The sequence below is a fragment of the Choloepus didactylus genome, chromosome 4 (assembly GCF_015220235.1).
Source record: "Choloepus didactylus isolate mChoDid1 chromosome 4, mChoDid1.pri, whole genome shotgun sequence".
Taxonomy (NCBI): domain Eukaryota; kingdom Metazoa; phylum Chordata; class Mammalia; order Pilosa; family Megalonychidae; genus Choloepus; species Choloepus didactylus.
In genome coordinates, this window is record NC_051310.1 from 46732048 (window position 1) to 46750673 (window position 18626).

Below are 18626 nucleotides of genomic sequence, written 5' to 3' on the forward strand. Positions count from 1 at the left end.
TTATTGTCCCTGGGGCTGGCCTTGGAGAGGTACCACTTCCTTGGAGAGGCAGCACACACAGTGGTAAAGAACATGGACTCAGGAGCCTGGTTCAAACTCACCTCTACCCCTTTGTAAGAGTAAGTGACCTTGAGCAAGTCCTTTAACCTCCGTGGGCCTCAGTTCCGTTGTTTGAAAAGAAGGGAGAATAGTACCTCTCTCATGGAGTTGTTGCAAAAATGAATAGTGTTAATAAATAACAAGTGCTTAGAACAGGGCCAGTTCTAAGTCACTCTTGTTATTGTCCTTCTGAGGAGATCAAAGGGCATGGAGTCCCACTTTCTCCCAAATCCTCATCAAAGCCCAAGGGACGCCTTGGGTAGCCAGAGGTGCCACGGCAAGGAGCTTTCTCCCACGGCACCCGCTGGGTGGAAGGTGCAGGTCCTGCCTTCCAGCAGTTCTCTGGGGAGGGAAGCTGGAGGTGACAGATGCCGTGCTCTCCCTAGGCTGAGACGCCTCCATCTGGGGAACAATGTTTGCTTTTGCCCAACCACAGGTCCAGCAATTCCAAGACGTGGCCACCCGCCTGCAGACGGCGTACGCAGGGGAGATGGCAGATGCCATCCAGAGCAAGGAGCAGGAGGTGTCTGCCGCGTGGCAGGCGCTGCTCGATGCCTGTGCCGGGCGCCGGACCCAGCTGGTGGACACGGCAGACCAATTCCGCTTCTTCAGCATGGCCCGCGACCTCCTCTCCTGGATGGAGACCATCATCCGGCAGATCGAGACCCAGGAGAAGCCCAGGTGAGGGGCAAGCCAGGACGTTGCATTGGGGCTTCTCCCCGGAGGGACAGTCCTGGGAAGCTGGGGGCATGGGAAGCCCCAGGAGCTCCTGAGGCTGGGTCCAAGCAGTCATGGAGTGGCTCAGCTTCTACTGGAAGGATCTACCATTTCTGAGTAAGGGGAGTCCTGAGGGTGGCAAGAAAAACGTCTGTCATCCAGATTGAAGTCTGGGGGCAGCAACCACTTTTGCCAGTGAAAAGAGGTGGCTCCTATGTCCAAAGCCAGGCAGGTCCAGGACTGTTCATCCCCGTGCTGGGAAGTGAGGGGACCATTCCCCCAAACTCAGGAAGGAGGATCATCATCTGTGGGGTGAGGGAGCATCACGTGGGCAGTGAGGGCCTTGACAAAGACCAACACTCCCTCCACTGTGGTTCCCACATCAGCGTGTGTCACTTTAGCAATTACTGCTGGGCCATCTCCATCCCTCTGCCCCCTGCTGGTCCTCATGGCCAGCCTTTTTGTTTTCATAACAGATTTATTGAGATATAATTCACATATCATAAAATTCATCCATTTAAAGGGCACAATTCGGTGGTTTGTAATATTTTCGCAGAATTATACAGCCACCACCACAGTCTTAACTTCAGAATATTTTCATCATCTCAAAAAGAAACGCTGTACACATTAGCACACTCCCCATCCCTCCACCCCCAGCCCCAGGGGCCCATTAATCTACTCTCTGTCTCCCTGCACTGGCCTATTCTGGGCATTTGATCTAAATGGACTCATATAATATGTGGCTTGTTGTGACTGGCTTTCACTGAGCATAATGTTTTCAAGGTTCCTCCACGTTGTAGCCTGTATCAGTACTTCATTCCTTGTGATTGCCAGATAGCATACCCACAGACCTCTTTTGGGGATGCTGCCCTTCTGCCCTTGCTTCTGACCAGTGGAAGACACTGAGACATCAGTGCTCCTGCTGTGGCCGGGCTGGCGAGGATGCCCAGGCTGGCCAGGAATAAGGGAAGGAAGGGGCATCAGATGCCCAGAGGTGGGTGGGAAGCTGCCCGGCAGCTCCTCTGGTAGGGACTTGCTGTCCTGCAGACCAGCATGACTCCAGCCCACAGTTTTCTTCTTCCCCCAAATTCCTCCACACCCTTGTGCTTCTGCCCCCCAGGGATGTCTCTTCTGTGGAACTGCTCATGAAGTACCATGAGGGCATCAAGGCAGAGATCGAAACCCGGAGCAAGAACTTCAGCACCTGCCTGGATCTCGGCAAGTCCCTGCTGCAGCGGCAACACCAGGCCTCGGAGGAGGTGAGGGACGGCGCCCCTCCGTCTTCTGTCCCCACTCTCGTTGGGCCAGACAGCTTCCTGGGAGGGAGATGTGGCCCATGGTTTTCTGAAGAGACTTATCTTCTTTTCAGTCATGGAGCCCAGAAATTAGAGCAACACAAAACCCACTCCTTGCCTCAGGGAGCTGGCCACTTGGGAGTGGGGAGCAGGCTCATGACCCCCTAACATCCCCATGCATGCTTTGGGGATGGTGATACCCATTTCACAGGTGAGGCACATGTGCCTCAGAGAGGTTATGTAGCTTGCCCACTGCGGCACAGCTGGCAAGTGGCGAGGCCAAGACTCGAACACAGGTCTGCATGACCAAGTCCAGCATTCTTTCCAGTACCTATCTATATACTACCTCAGACAGAGGGAAGAGGAATCACAGCTGGAGCTTCTCTCCTTTCCCTCCCCCAGATCAGACAGAAGCTGGAGCAGGTCGCGTCCAGGCAGGAGGAGATGAACAGAAAGTGGGAGGCCCGCTGGGAAAGGCTCCGCATGTGTGAGTGCAGCCCTGGAGCCAGGGAACTGGGGGCCTGGGGAGGGGCGATGCTACGAGGCTGTGGATTGTCACCACTGCCTAGAGAGAAGCCAGGCCCTGGGGACAAGGGCATTATCCCAGAGCAGACGCACTGCCAGAAGCTTACCTGCAACCAGCTGCATGTCCCGTTCCCTCCGTGCCCTCTGAGGCTACCCCCATCTCCTGCCCCTAGGCCTAGTGCCTGGGCTGGATCCCTGTAGCGCTGTGGCCTGGGGAGGGGTCAGGGTAAAGCTCCCGTGCATCCCAGATATTTGCTCTGAGGAGTGTCTGACATGGGAAGGAGCTCTATTCTCCTGCAGCTGGAAGCTGAGGAGAGGTGGAGAAAATTCCTCTGCTCATGTAGGACTGATGAGACAACAAGATCTGGTCTGATCCCATGGCTGCTTCTACATGATTATGTGAGACAACCTGAGCTGGGAAGAGAGTAGCCAGGATCCTCAGCTTGCCCTTAATGGAGACAGGGTAGGGGCCCAGTGTGGGGATGCAGGGCACCTCGGAGCAGGGTGTCCACCTGTTTAGAGACACCTGTGCCGGCCTTTTGCCCAACCACTGCTGTTGTGTCTGTCTGCCGAGCCACCCCAGACGCCTGGCAGGAGCAGGCTGATGAGTGCTAACAGGCCCCTGGGCCTTGTGGGTGGGTCTGTGGCTTGTTCTTTTGGCAGTGCTGGAGGTGTGCAAGTTCTCACGGGACGCCTCTGTGGCCGACGCGTGGCTGAATGCCCAGGAGCCCTACGTGACCAGCCAGGACTTTGGACACACGGTGGACAGTGTGGAGAAGCTGATCAAGAGGCATGAGGCTTTTGAGAAATCCACAGCCACCTGGGAGGAGCGCTTTGCTGCCCTGAAGAAGCCCACCATGGTGAGCTGGGGACGATTGTGGTGGGGAGGGGTGGCTAAGGGTGGGTGAGACCTTGGCATGGGCAATCTTGAGTCACAAACTCTTAGGCAGTTATGAGGCACCTGCAGACTGTGTATAAATGGAAGTGGTGGAAAGTACTGACCTTTAAATGCAAAAGATAAAAGAGGATAACAAACAGGAACAAACACCAGGATGTATTGAGTTGGGTTGTGGGACACCATCTGTAGAGAAAGGTTGCCTGAGAACACAGCTCCGCCTTGGGGGCCACTCTGACCCTCAGCCTTTTCCTCCTCTAGCTTGAGCTAAAAGAACGCCCGATTCCAGAGAGACCTGCAGAGGAGCCTGGGTAAGTGTGGGGAGGCCAGCTGGCCTCTGTGTCCAAGGAGCCAGGGGCACTCTGAGAAGGGGGATGGGTAGGAAGGACAGGAAAGTTCTTTTTAATCAGAAGCTGGCCCCCTGGTATTTTAAATACACATGTGAGAAATCCAGAGGGTCTGATCTTGAAATCATAGAGGAGCTCTTGCTTGTCCTGAGTCACAAGGGGCCTGAAATCTTGGTGGGGTGGGGAGCTCGGGCTGCTGCAGAAGTGAGGCTCCCTTTCAAGCCTCTCCCTCCCTCTGGGAACCACCTTAACACGTGCCGTGGATGCTGCTTTGCACAGAACCTTGTCCATTCTGAAGTACCTGCCTTAACTGTTCAGATCAAGCTGCCGCAGCTCCTTGCTAAGCACCGTCCAGGTGGCCGGGAGGTCTGCACAGGGCGATATCAGGCGCCTGTCCCCTGTGGGTGTGGGTGGGAAACCAGGCCTTGGAGGTCAGCGCTGGCTTGCTTTTAAAGAGGCCTTGTGTCTTCCTTAGGGCTCAAGAGGAGGAAGGCGAGACGGCAGGGGAGGCTCCCCGAGGTCCCCATCGCGCAGCCACCGAGAGAACGTCCCCGGTCAGTTTCATCTCCGGTTTGTCTGGTTCCTGGGAGTCGTTGCTGCCAGAGCCCGCTCATCCCTACTAGGCTCAGCCTGGATGGAAGGCGAGGGTGGTGCCCATGCCTCCGCCACAGCCCCTCCAGGCTCCTCTTTCCATTCCATCTTCCTTTTTCACTTAGGTTTTCTTAATTCTTAGAATAATTCCCCTTCTCCCTCCAACCCAGAAGAAACTGACACATCAGCCCACTGACATGACTCTATTAGTTTGGTTTTATTTAGTCGAATAAATTTTATTGTACAAACACATCACCATCTACATCAGGGAAAATAGTTTATACGAGGGTGATTCATTTTTATACACTGTCCTTCCCATTGTCCTTCTAACTCCATCCTTAACACAATACCTGCCCCCCACCCCCACCCCAGCCACAGACACAGACAGATACAGACGGACTGTGCAATCCTGCCTGCCCCCAACACGGGCATTTAGGGCAGCCAGGTGGGAATTCCCTGCCCACCCTCCAGCAGATTCCTGCCTCCTTTGCAAAGCCCCCTCCTCCTGTCCACGGTCCTGGCCTGATGCATGTAAGTTGGGGAGTTTGGGGTATGGAGCTGGTCTGGGGCAAGAACAGCTTGAAGAAGCCCTGCAGGTATGAGGGAGAACCCTGAGGCTTCTGGGTGGTGGGGGCAAGTCGCCCAACTTGTAGGAAAGCGGAGAGTGTCACAGCCCTGGCTGAGAGGAGCCGAGAGGGGACCGCCACAGACCAGCAGTCAGAGGCCTGGGCAGATGGCAGGTTCCCCAGCTGGGAGGTCAAGAGAAGCCCCCGGAGGAGGGAATAGTGGGGCCGTTCACTCCACAGCCCAGTGGGGTCTGTGCAGGGAGCCTGGGAGGCTCTAACCCAGTTTGGGGGGAAACTGGGAGGGACTGGTGGAGAAGAAAGCAAGAATTCAGCATGGGCCTTGCACGGCTTCGCCACTGCATGTAGCTCCCCACCCACATGCAGCTGTGAGGCCCTGGGGGTCAAGAGAACAACAGGCCCTTCAGGTACCCCCACCTTCCCAGCTGCTAGGGAGAGCTTGCCCGAACCTTTGAGTGGGCATATAGAGATTGGCATCCTGTATGGAAATTTCTGGTAGATCAACCACCCCAGAAAAATACACATACATTTCGAGTTCCCTGGACAGACGGACTCACACACACATGCACACACATGCTGAGCGCCCTCTCTGTGCTGCACCAGCCCGCCATTCCCAGCAGAGGGCACTGCTGGAGGGTCTCTCCCAGAAGTTCCCCCAAGCTCCAGTGGCACAGGGGTCTCTCCTCCCCAACTGTGGTGGACTGCGTCCCAGCCCCTTTTCCTCAGCGACAGCCCCCACTGGAAGGAGAGCACTCCAGGGGCTGGGATGGACTTCAGACCCTGGGGCTGCGGCTGCCCCCCAGAGCCTCCCCACCTCCTGCCCCTGCCCACGCTTCTGCTGCACCTCCCCTGGTGTCTGCGTGCAATGGTGTCCTGGTCTGTGGGTTCCTTTGTGATCACTGAGTGACTGCATCCATTCTTTGTGTCGTGTCCGTCCATGTGAATAACTACACATGCATCAGAGCTGCCTCCATCCATGCGTCTGAGTGTCACTGGGTGGGTAGGAAATAAAGCCTGCTGGGACCTGTCTCTCTGGGGAAGGAGAGAGTGAACCCACATTCAAAACCCTTCCCAGCTGGAAGCCTATGTCTGCTACAAAAAAAAAGAAAAAGAAAGAAAAAGCAACCAGATGATGAATCAAATGAGCACCAGGCTTAAGGCCTCACTGGAACAGATTTCATGCTGCTTCTCCTCTCTGGATGGTTGGTTGAGTTTTTATGAGCCTCCCACCCACTCTTTCATGTAGGAAAGAGAGGAGGACGGGACCCGGGCACGTCAGGAAGGCCCACAAAGCTTTGGAAGCCTCCGGACAAAGCAGCTGCTGACCGCTCCAGCCTGCCCTGTGTCGCTCCTTTACAGAGACCACAGGCCTTTCCCAGGAAGGGACAGCTTTCTGCTGTACCCTCTCTCTGGGACAAGCCTGAGCTATGGGTGGCTCTCCTGCTGGTCCCTTGTGTGTGGTCTGGTGTTGGTGCCTGATAGAATAGATACACGCAGTGTTGCTTCACGTAAAACCCATCACTAGTGCATGCCGGCTTCCTGCTTGGGAGAACAGATGGGAGTGCACCAGGTGTCCGAGCCCCAGCCTGCACAGCTGCACACCCTGCAGGCCCACACCCCCATTGTGCTCATGTGTGCATCACCGAATGTACATGCACACGTGTGTACATGCAGGGATTGGAGCATTCCATACATCCGTCTTTTCCTCCAGCACATCACTATGCAAGCAATTCAATTGCCTCCCTCACCTCTTAACCTTCCCACATTAGAGCATGTTCTGGTAAAATCAGTGCATTTGTACAGGTAAGTACACATGAGGCCAAGCAGAAGAAACAAGGTCTCATCCACAAAAGGTAAAACACCTGGAATGGAAGTCAGGACATCTGGGCTCTGGTTCTTAATTCTGCAGGAACCTTTCTGCTTGATTTGAGATAAACCTCCTAATCCCCTGGGTTTCCTTGTCCATGTAAAGCCCTCTCTGTGGGATTAGAGAAAGTTCAGGACATTCTGTATGTTGGTAATGCATCAAATTAAAAGGAGGGGCTGGGAGAAGCGGCTCCCCCACTCTCTTCTCTCATTCTTAGCTCCAAGGTACCTGGCTGGCTTGTCAGGTGCCAGCTGGTATGAGGCTGGAGGTGGGAAAGAGGAGATAAGGGGCTGGGGCATTTGCCTGTTGCCCTGTTTGGGGAAGAGGGGCAGGTTGGACCTCTGCTCGGCTCATCCAAGACTACTGCCCTGACGGAGGTTCCAGGGTGCAGAAGGGGGCTGGCAGCAGGCTGAGCTGTCTCCCTTCCTCTCCTTCCTGTGGCAGCAGTGGGCAACCAGACCTATCCCGGGCCCAGTGCTTGAGGATATTGTCCTGGGGCTACCCCCAAAAACCTGCACTTTGGTCTCTTCATTCATCCTAAGTGTGGTGGCCCTGCTAAGCATCCCTCATCTTCCAGACTTTGGGTGCCTCAGAATTCCCAGTATTGCATTTGGGGTGAGATTTTGTTTCCCTCCAGGAGGGAGATTAATTTCATGGAGAAGAAATGGTATTGAAGATAATCCGAGTCTCCCCTGGCTCAACGTCCCTGAGTCAAGAGCCCTGAGGCTGCTTCCTACCACTGCGCCTGTTTCCTTCCTTTGGGGTACACCCAGAAGTGGGATCTGCTCTTTGAATTCACCCAGCGGGGCTGCTGTGACACCATAAGTGACAGCCCTGAAAGGGATTGGTGCTCTAAGGGGCTGGACAAGGAAGAGTCTCCTACAGGGTTCGCGGTTTGGAGGAAGCATACCCTGCCCTGCCTCCAAGCCCCAAGGCTCGATTCCATCATGATACAGAGGGGAGCCCCGGGATGCAAGAAAACTCCAGAAAGCAGCTGCCTGGGTGTCATTATTAACCCCCCCTCATTAGGTTGTCAGGGAAACTCTTACCCAGGGGCAGCTCACAGATGCTACATCCAACCCTACAACTGACTTCTCCGGAACAGGGGAGTGGGCATCTTGGGAGGACTGAACCAGGGGGTCGAGGTCCCATACCTCTCTGTTCCTTAGCCTTAGAGGCTTATGTGGCTTCGGGGAAGTTAGCAGCGCTTGCAAATGGGAGGGGCAGTGCTGAGCAGGCGCTGGAGTGCCTGGCAGGCTCCACCTGCTGTCGCCTCCTTGGCAATCTGGGGCACCTACCCCAGCAGAGCCTTCCTGGCAGCCGGGAGCTTCCAGCAGCGGCCACCAGCGGGCTCTGATGTCCTTGGAGGAAGCGATGTGGGTGTGGAGGCAGCAGCTGTGTTTCTTCTTGCCTGAACAGGCTCTCCTGATCCTGTCCCCTCCCCTGTGAGGTTGCACTGAGCTGATGTGTCAGGCATTTTGCAGCAAATACAAATCACTCGTTTGTTGGTGACGACAGCCATGGCCTGAGAAGCAGAGAAGCACGTCAGTTCTCCCCCCAACCTGGGTGTGTCCCTGTCTGGCCAGGATGCCTGAGTCAGCGGGGCAGAGGTGGGCCTGCCTGCAGCCTGGCACCGTGCCCTGGGCCTCCAGGCTCCCCGAGAGACCCGCTCTAGGCTCTTTCTGTCATCTGCCCACAGCTGCACATCCCAGGTCTCTTTACGTTGCTCAGACGTGATCTTCCCGGCTCCCTCTGCTCCAAAGATTCTTCCCAAGTTCTTTCCAAGCTGTGTTTCAGAGCATCCCAGATTCTGATGGACACAGTATGAGACTCAACTCAGTTGATCCTCAAGGCATCTTAGAACTGGGGTTTCAAGCCGATGACTTGACCATTGGGCCACCGGAGCTGGATGGGGGAGTGGGTGTCTCCTAATTCTGTTCAGTCTTTCTAAAACTGAGTGGCTCGCTCAGGGTCACCAAGGGGTCCAGCAGCTGCCAGCTCCTTCGGGGCAGGGACCTGCAGAAACCACCCCGGCAGTGGGACTGGTGAAGACAACATCTCACCCTGTGATGGAAAAGACCAGGTCTCCGCCTCTCCAACCGCGGGGCTCCTGCACCCTGCCACTCTCTATTCCCCCTCACTTATTTTACCTGGTAGTCTTTGCTCCTTCCATTGTCTTCTCCCAGGCAGACAGCTGGGCCTTGAGTTGAGCCCTCTGTTCCCTCCTCTCCCTTCTCCTGAGAGCCCCTCACCAAGCCCCTGGCCTCCAATCCAGGCCACTCTTCACTGTCCACCGAGCCTCAGTGCCTCTCTGCTCGTTCCTCCTGGTCATCAACAGTTTCTTCTTCCAGTTTTAGGTATTTGTCTCTGTTCACTCTGAGTTGTCATCTTTCATCTCTTTGGCTCCTCTCAACATCCAAAACCATCTCTTCTTCCTCCTCTCTTCCAAACAACTGTCTTCTGAAAAGCCTTCCCAACCCTTTAGCCACCAACAGCCCTTCTTGCCAAGGGTCAAGACATTAGACATGAGGGGAGGATTCAAATCCCCAGCCACAAGAGTGGTGTCTTCCAGAACCATTTGGTGCTCTTTGGTCGCCTAAGATACCTAAGCAATAGGTCTTCTCTGTTCACCAACTCCTCTTTCGGCCCCTTCCAGTGTTGCTCGGACATGATCTTGCTGCCAAGGCTGTTCAGCCATGTCTTATATAAGCCAACCCCATCTCATTTAGACTCTGAACCCCATCAGAAAGCTGCTTTGCTCTGCAGTAATGACACCAGGCTCCTCTCTTGCAGCGGGGTTTAGCAGGAAGAGCACAGAGTTTGGGGCCAGACAGACCTACATCCTCAACTAGATGTGTGACTGTGGGAAGTTCCTCCCTGACCCTCAGTTTCCCTCATCTGTAAAGTAGGGGTAGTTACATCACCTGCCTCACAGAGAGCGTGTGAGGATCAGAAGAGAGAGTGTAGGTAGAGCATCTGACACTTTGGTTTCTTCATTTTTATCTCCATCCCCCCTTCAGTCCTTCATCTCTTAAAATTAGCATCCTCTATGTAAATAACATCCATTTCCAAAGTCCTCCCAAATCAATCGTCCTGTAGGCCTCCTCCCTCCAGGCCCTCCCCCCCTACACACACACACACACACACACACACACACACACACACACACACTTCCTCTGGGCTCAGGCTTTGCTGTGTGATAGGTGTGCACAATTATCCCATCGCTAAGGTCAGACAGTCTCTTGTTTCTGAGGTGCATCCTAGTGCTCTGATTAAGTACCAGCATTTCCTTTAGGAGAAGCTCCCATTTCTTGTATTTCATGGTTTGTAAATATGTCTGGGTTCACTGTGCATCTTCTAGAATCTCCAAAAGATCCTGTGGTCCCACACCACCTTATTTTTCTCCTGGGAACTTCAAGTTTGCCAGGTGCAGCCGCCCTCGCCATCTGCTGGCCGGACCTGGAAGTACATCTTCAGCTCCTTCCGTGCAGACTTCACCATCCCCGCACCCACCTCCTCCTTCCTCTCTTCAACTCCCTCTGTGGGGGAAACCCCCAATCCTTCACCTTCTTCCCCTGCCCAAGTCAGTTTCCTAGCAAGGCAGGACCCCAAAATGTCAAGCTTACAGGTCCCCTCTGCAAGACTCAGAAGCAGCCTTCCCTGCCTTTCAGGAGCCTGGCCCTCTCCCTGTTTGACAACAAACTTCTGAGGTCCTAAGGAGCTGTCCCTACCCTCCTCCAACATCCTTATCCCAGCAGCCAGAGCACAAGTGCTGCTCCCAGCTGCCTCCTGCTGCTCACCCCCAACCAACAAACCGCCACGCCGCAGGCGGAGCCCTCCCATCCCAGGGCTCCGGGCTCTTCTGCCCCAACCTGTCGCTCCCACTTAGGGTCCAAACTCCCCTCCCGCCCCAGAATTTCTTTCAAGCAGCTTGATCCTCTTCCTTTAGGTGTTCCCCAGCTCCTGGGAGTGAGGTCTCTGCACAGGATAGAGGTGTCGGTGTGGTCTGTGCCTCTTCATAATGACTGGAGGGCTAAAGCCTTAGAGCACAGAGAATAGAAGGGAATCTCAGATCATCCAGTCCATCCAGTGCCTCTTGACAGAAGCTGCCTGTCCCTACGACCCCAACTCAGCCATGTGAGCAGCCAGCTCTGGCCCAGGCTTCTCAGCCAGCATCGCCCCTCCACAAAGCTTGCCTCCTGTCGGGCAAGGCAGATTCTCTATATCAGACTGTGGCCTGGTTCCAGACACAGCAGGAGAACTGTCAGCTCTTCACCTCTCTTCCCCAGCCCTCCCTTAGAAGACAGCACAAAGCTATATTAACCCCCAGGGCCTGGGGGAAAAATGGACCACTCTGCCCAAACCATGCTGCCAGTCTGACCCTGGTGCCGCCTTGTCAGCATGTGGGTCATCCGGTTGGCTGGGGGGTCCTTGATGGACCTGCCTGGAAAGAGGCAAGGATGAGTCCACCAGCACCACCAGACTCACACTTGCTCCGTCAGAAGGTTTGGATCCCAGGTCCCAAAGAACCCGTCATGGGTGGATTTCAACCTGGCTACTTGACCTTCTCCATTTCCTGACACATGGTGCGTCCATCCCCAGTCAGCTGTCCTGTGATGCAGCATTTTCAAATTTGAAAGGCGTTGTGTGGACAGGGAAGCAGAAGTCAGGGGTTCTTGCTCCAGCTCTACTACTAACTTGCTATGTGATCCCAGCAGTCACTGTGCTTTTCTGGAACCCAACTTCCCCATCTCTAACAGGAAAGAATGAGCCCAATGACCCCAGGGTCTCTTTCCAGCTCCAGAATTCTGAAAGTCTGTGTTGTCCCATCAGCCTCATCTAAACCCCTGGGGCACTAGCCATCCCCAGCCCAGCCCTCATGGGCTTGCTTCCTAATAAGGTCCCAGTTGCTAGTTCTACCTACATTATCCTCCAGTGGGGTGGCTAGAAATGAAAGGCCCCAGGAAAATTTTCAGAAAGACTGTCTTTACTGCTTATGAGCTGCATAATAAACAGATCTCTACACACACTCACATGCTCACAGCTGGGGCTGTGTACTGGATTGACAGCAAGGAAGCAGGAGGCTGCTGGCAAAATCTTGCCTTCCCTCCAACTTGCCTGTGTACTTTCCTTATGCAGATCAGAGCCCCAAATGTAAAAGGGTGACCATCCAGATTCATATCTAGATGCAGTCCTCTTTGAAGTCTTACAAAGTTGTGTGCACTTTGTAAAAATCCGATTGTGAATTATGAGAACCTTCCCCTAAGTAGCACACTGTTGTCCTCAGCCCTATCTGGTGACTTCTGCCTTTGCCTTCTGGGGCCCCTGCACCTTAGTCCCCCCTCCAAGCTTTTGGGAGGAGTGTCAGGCTGTTCCTGCACCATCCTGAAGGGCTTACCTGCTCACGTGGTCACCCCATTCCTGGCACAGGCTTCTGAATGTTCCAACTGAAAATGGCCAAGGAAGGCAGCGGGGAGGCCTTGCCTGTCAGTGCCCATGTCTCAGCCTTGAGCGTCACCTACTCCAGGGACAAAAGGGCCTTGCGATCATCACACCAGCCACGTAGGACAATGGCCACAATAATTGCTCAGCAAAGCCCCCAGGAGAGAGGTGGCAGGCAAGGAGGGGGCAAAAGATCAGAATGAAGCTGGTATTTACTGGCATTATTTCATTTTTAAATGCTCCATACCATCTGTGAAGTGGGTACTGGTGTTACTCCCACTAACCCATGATGAAAATAGATTCAGGAAAGTTTAGTGACTTGCCCAAGATTTCCACACACCCCCACCCCCCAAAGAGAGCCCAGGGATTTCACTCCAGGCCGGTCTGACCTCACCTCTGGGCTGCTGAGGAAAGCCTCTGCTGGTGATCCAGGGTGGGAGAGCTGGGAGGGGCTGAGGGAGAGGCTCAGCTTCTGCCTGGGAGCCTGTCTGGTATCTCTGCTCTCTGGGCCTTCCAGAAATCCCTTTATCCCCACCCCAGTGAGTCAGCCAGCATCCCTCAGGAGCTGAGGAGGGGAAGAAAGGATTGGTCCCAAAAGCTAACCACCTCCATCTCCCACCCTCATTCTAATCTCAGGCCTTGGCCCACAGGGTGGAGGTACAGGATATATTTTTAATTGTCTCCTTGTGAACAGTCAGAAACACAGAAGATACCTTTGCATACATTTTCCAAGCCAACCCATGACCTCATCCCTGCCAGGGAATGTGAGTCAGGCAGCCATTAAGAGGAAACAGATGGAAGGTGAAATTAAGGTGGGAGTCACTGCTGGCAAATCCATCTTTAATTTCAGAGGACTGTTTCTGGAAGGATGGAAAATGTAGCAGAAGTAAAAGTATAGAAAGACACTAGACACACAGGTTTCTAGCAAAACCAGACCTGGGAGGGTAGAGGCCAGGTGAAAGGTGCAAACACAGCATGTGGTCTGGTGGGCTCCCCACCTCTTATCTGCTGTGGCATTTCCTGAGACCCCAGGGCGGGGGCAGGGAGGACTTGCCCATCACCAGGAGTTGCTGTACAGCCACTGCCCAATCCTCTGGAATTCCCCCTCTTGGAGAAGAGCTGGTGCAGCTTGCAGCTTGAAGCTAGAGCTGGAAAGCTGGGGGTGAAAAGAGGCTTCACATTCTGTATTAGTAATCCACCTTCCCAAGTTTTATACCCAAGTCAGAGGGTTGGACCAATCAGCCACCCAAACCCATTCCTCCCCACTCCTACCCTTCCTACCAATTAGAGAATGATCCAGGTAGGACCTTGGGGCCTCAAGATCCTATGGCCTGTGCTGGTCCAGGGCAGACACTGTAAGTTGTAAATAATGCAAGATGAGCAAAGATGAGGGATGGCCAGCTGAGACCCTCAGGGGGCTCTAAGGCAAGAAAAGCTGGGAGCCCTAGAGCTCTGATGAAAACCCAGACCTGCCCAACTCTGGAGTGCATGCTCTTAATTGCCTCCCATACCTGATAGCTGTGAGGCCTTGGGCAAAGCACTAAACCTCTCTGAGCATAGGTTTTCTCATTGTAGATTGAAGGTGTTAGATTAGGTCAGTAGTTTTCAAACTTTTCCAGCCACATTACCATTTTTTTAAATGATCTCTTTCCAGAACCCCAGATTATAGCCTGTTTATTGAACAGTCCTAATATGATGAGGTACAAACATGACCAGCTCTATCTTTCTTCTAATCACTGCTTCAGACATCTCCATCGAATCTCCCTTTCCCATTCCTTAATGCCATCTCAGGCAGATGTTGTCAGTTTCAGGTGTTAAAAAGCCTACCCAGTCTGTTTCAGCTTAAAGCTTCAAGCTGATGCCCAACATGGTGTATACATCCTCCCTTCCTCTGACTCGGATTTGACTCATGATCTGAAGGACCCAAATGGGAAGAGAACATGGTCTGCTCGTTCCTGGATCCTTCCCTCTCCTCCCCCAGGTTCCTCTGGGACTCCACCTTCAGTCGTTGGGGCAGGGAGGAGGGAGTAGAGGAAGGGGGAGCGTCTCTTCACTGCCTGGAGAAGTTCTGTCTGTTTGGTCCTTCCGGCATCCAAACTCAGACCCTGCCCTCCTCGTGGTGCCAAGGTCTCCTCTGCAGCAATCAGGGCTACAGGGCAGGGTTCTGGCCAACTGGCTTAAGCTAGGCTGCCTTCCTCGGTGCTCCCTTGGCCCATAGGAAGTCTCCCCTATTCTTGGCCCCCAGGAGTGGGAGGCTGGCTGCCCCCTGCTGTCCAATCTGCCCCACTCTCTCTCTCTCTTCTGCTGCAACAGACACAAGGGTGGCTCAGCAAGCTCTCTGCATAAAGAGATACCAGACCAGGGAGTAGAAGGCCTGTTTCCCCTTCTTGTGGGCACCCGCAAAGACAGCAAGTAGCTCCCTTAGAAGCCCCTCACTTGGCTTGGGCAGGGGCTGGGATCACCCCACCTTCCTCCCACAGGAAGGTAACATGAAGTAAAAGCCACAGCATTTCCCTAGGGCAGTGACTCCTGTGTCAGTGTTTCTCACAATAGAGAATCTGCTGCACATAATAGCCTGTGCAGACCCTAGACAGAGAAATACCCATGTGCTGACCCCCCTCCAGACCAGTTAATTCAGCATCTTGGGGGTGGGGCCTGGGAACTGTTTGCAAAGTTTCCAAGGCGACTGTAAAAGGCAGCCAGGGCTAGGAGCCCTGCCCTCTTCCAAAAATACCCCCAGTTATCCTGTATGATGATGGCCCAAGTAACAGAATAGTTGCCATTCAACATCCTATTACAAGTGGTTTCAAACTTGCCTTAGCAGCAGAACCCTTTCTTCTTGTGAGGTCTTGCCAGAGCCCCGGCTCAGCTGAAGTCAGAGTGAAGCAGAGTATGGCCTGGAGCTGGGCAGTGGGCCAGGCCTCTGCCAGCAGCCCTGGAAACCCCCCCAGATGCATAATCCCTCAGCCACTCCGGCCCTGAGAGCCTACTATCTGTATGTTAGTTTGGAAATAGGTGGGATGGGGGTTACAATCTGCTGCTCTCCAAAGTGGGGGGATGGAGTAGGGGTGGAGCCAGGGGCATGGACAATGTCTAGGGAAGCAGGCCAGAGGGGTACCCCTAGCAGACCCCGGAAGAGGCCGGGTAGGGCAGGGGGCACATGGCCGAGAGGAACCCAGCTCAGGCGGGGCCAGGGAGAGGCCTGTGGGGCCTGCTGACATCCCTGTTTTGCTGAGACCGGCTGTCCCTGGGCCCCGGCACCCAGCAAGGTGTCTCCTCCCCTGTGCCCCTGAGTAGGGGGAAGAGGAGAGGCCGCGGCCTCGGGACCTGCAGCCGCCGCCACCGCCAGGGCAGCACGAGGAAGGCCAGGAGGAGAACCCCGGGGGGCACGAGAGGCCCTCCACGGAGCCTCTCTTTAAGGTCCTGGACACGCCTCTGAGCGAGGGCGACGAGCCCACAACGCTGCCAGCCCAGCAGGACCACGGGCACAGCGTGCAGATGGAGGGCTACCTGGGCCGCAAACACGACCTGGAGGGGCCCAACAAGAAGGCGTCCAACAGGTGTGTGGGGGAGGGAGGGGCGGGCAGGGCAGCTCCCATGGCCCCCTCCACCAACAAAGCCTTGGCCACTCGGGTATGTGTTGGGAGAGAGGGGGCCCCCACCTCTGGTCTGTGAGAGCCTCTCAGCCCCCCTCTAGACCAGTCTGGGGGCAGTCTGGCATGATGGGGAAAGCCCATCTTCAGATCCAGGCCTGAACTGAAATCCTGTGGCACCAGACAAGTTAGCCTCTCTAAATTTGTATGACGGGGTGCTGACCAAATTATAGCTGTTGGGCACAGTTACCCCATCTCGCACAGAGTAGGTGCTCAGCAAACACTGGCTATCATTATTCTTCTCACCCCAGGGCTGGGTGACAGGTAGGTGCTTCCTGAGTCTCAGCATTGACAACATATCCCTGACCAAATCTCACTTTTTAACTAATCCATGCCTCAGTTTCCTCAGCTGTAAAATGGGAGATGGACGGAGTGAGCGGTCCTAGATGCCTCCTGGGATCCCTCCCAGCACTGTCATTCAGCTCCAAGGCTGTGCCCTGTCCTGACCTCTGGGGCAATCACATCCTTGATTCAGTCCACCAGGAGCTGCCTCTGCTCAGGGTCCCTAAGGGGGCCCTGGGAAACAAGGCAGCTTCAAGAAGTTGAAGCCTGCCATATACCCAGGGCCACCTGGCAGCACACAGAGCCTGTCCTGGGGACTCTCCAAGGCCGTTTCAAAATTTCTTCAGCAATTTGGGGGTCCAACCACACTGAAGAGGTTTATCACCATATAGAGAGTCCATCAGGAAAGAGGGAACTAACACTTACTGAGCACTTACTATGTGCCAGGCACTATGTTAGGGGCTTCCAGTACATGTTGACTGATAAAATCTTCAGAACCACACTGTGATATTGACATTTCCATATTCCAGATAGGGAAAGAGTCTCAGAGTAGTTGTCATTTTTTCAAGGGCAAGATTTTACTCCAAAGTCCCAGCTCCTTCTTAGCAACCTCCCCACTTGGACTATAAGCCCAAAGAAAAAAAGTGAAAGGTAAAGAGATCTCTGAGATGGGAGTCAGGAGTCCTGGGTTCTTAAAATGGTACTTGGTCAGCTATGAAGGAGTCAGATTTCTGTCTCTGACCTTCCAGTACTTCCACCCCATGTGCCCTACTAGTTCTCCACCTTCCTATCCTCAAAAGGGAGGAGAAAGAAAAGGTTAGTGTTTCTCAGTGTTGGTTACTGTAAAAATCCAACAACATGCTTCCCATTTGTCAGTGGAGCTTGGAGCTGGGAATTAGCCCACACATTAGTTTGTGAGCCTTTGTTGTCACCAACAAGCCAATTGAGATGAGCCTTGAATTGCACAACTGTGTTTCTTTAAAAAGTGCTAAGATGGTATATTGTGCATATATCATCAAAACAAAACTAAAAATCACCACCAAAAACAAAACAAAACAAACCCCTGCTCAACTCGCTTCACAGTTCTGTAGTGAGAATCAAACATGCTAATGGATGTGGAAATGCTTTGAAAAGTTAAATTTACATCGTTCGCCTTAGACTCAAGAACTCTACTTCTAGAAATTTATCCCAAGGTTAGAATCAAAGTTACAGGCAAAGATTTTTGCATAAGAATGTTCATCACATCACTATTTAAATGATGAATAATTTTTTCCAGTATTGTAAGGTCCAACAAAAAAGGGATTGATTTATACATATGATTGGCTCTCATATGACTATTCAAAATTATTTTCAAGAAATACTTAGTATATGGGGAAATACTCATGACATTGTGTTAAGCTTAAAAGCAGGATGTAAAATTGAATATACAGTATAACCCAATTTGAACTATACATGTGAATAGAAAAAAGACTGGAAGGAAACATAAAATGTTAACAATAGTTAATTTTAGTGGTAGAATTACAGGCAAATGATTTTTATTTTCTTTCTTCTTCTGTATTCCCCCCCCCCCCCTTTTTTAAACAGTAAAATATGCTACTACTTATCAGGGCAAAAATGGTGTAATAAGACGGCAATGCTACAGGAACTGATTATAGAGATGCTGCATCAGGGCTGTGGGTGACCTGCCTGTTTGCATCCTCACAGGTCTTGGAACAACCTGTACTGCGTGCTCAGGAATAGAGAGTTGACTTTCTACAAGGATGCCAAGAACCTGGCACTAGGGGTGCCCTACCACGGGGAGGAGCCGCTGACCCTGAGACATGCCATCTGCGAGATTGCTGCCAACTACAAGAAGAAGAAGCACGTCTTCAAGCTGCGGTGAGGGCCTCCCCATCCACGGCCCCTTCCCTGAGCCCTGAACCCTTCGAGCCCTCAGAACTGGTGGCTGGATTTGGATTTGGCCTTAGCCACATGGCAGAGGCCCACTGACTGGGACCAGCTCTGGGCACGAGCTGCCCCTCGGGGGGTTCTCAAATCAAAGCTGATGGTCCAGATTTTTACCTCTCTCAGAAAGTGTTGTGCTGCCTGAGAGGGGTGGTCATTGGGCAGGCTCAGGGAACAATGGGGCCACCCGACAAGAAATGCTTTGTCCTCCTAGGCTGAGTAATGGCAGCGAGTGGCTCTTCCATGGCAAGGATGAGGTAAGTGCAGGGCCAGCCGAGCCCAGGTGTGGCTTACCGTGGGGGCAGGTGAAAGAACTCCCATCCAGCGGACCTCACGCCCCCCTCAGAATGGGCAACGCTGGGCATAAGCCCCCTCCTTGGCCGGT

The 18626-nt window shown here is 53.5% G+C and overlaps 1 protein-coding gene across 7 annotated transcripts in view; it reads left to right on the forward strand.

The window, feature by feature from the left end:
• Positions 1-18626, forward strand: part of SPTB (spectrin beta, erythrocytic) — a 121712-nt gene that overhangs the window by 99732 nt on the left and 3354 nt on the right. For all 7 annotated transcript variants that reach the window (XM_037832525.1, XM_037832524.1, XM_037832528.1 and 4 more), the window contains 9 exons: positions 536-780; positions 1937-2075; positions 2514-2598; positions 3300-3496; positions 3793-3842; positions 4354-4432; positions 15660-15922; positions 18002-18175; positions 18456-18498. In XM_037832525.1, the coding sequence (XP_037688453.1) occupies positions 536-780; positions 1937-2075; positions 2514-2598; positions 3300-3496; positions 3793-3842; positions 4354-4432; positions 15660-15922; positions 18002-18175; positions 18456-18498 (1275 nt within the window). The remainder of the gene's footprint in view (positions 1-535; positions 781-1936; positions 2076-2513; positions 2599-3299; positions 3497-3792; positions 3843-4353; positions 4433-15659; positions 15923-18001; positions 18176-18455; positions 18499-18626) is intronic.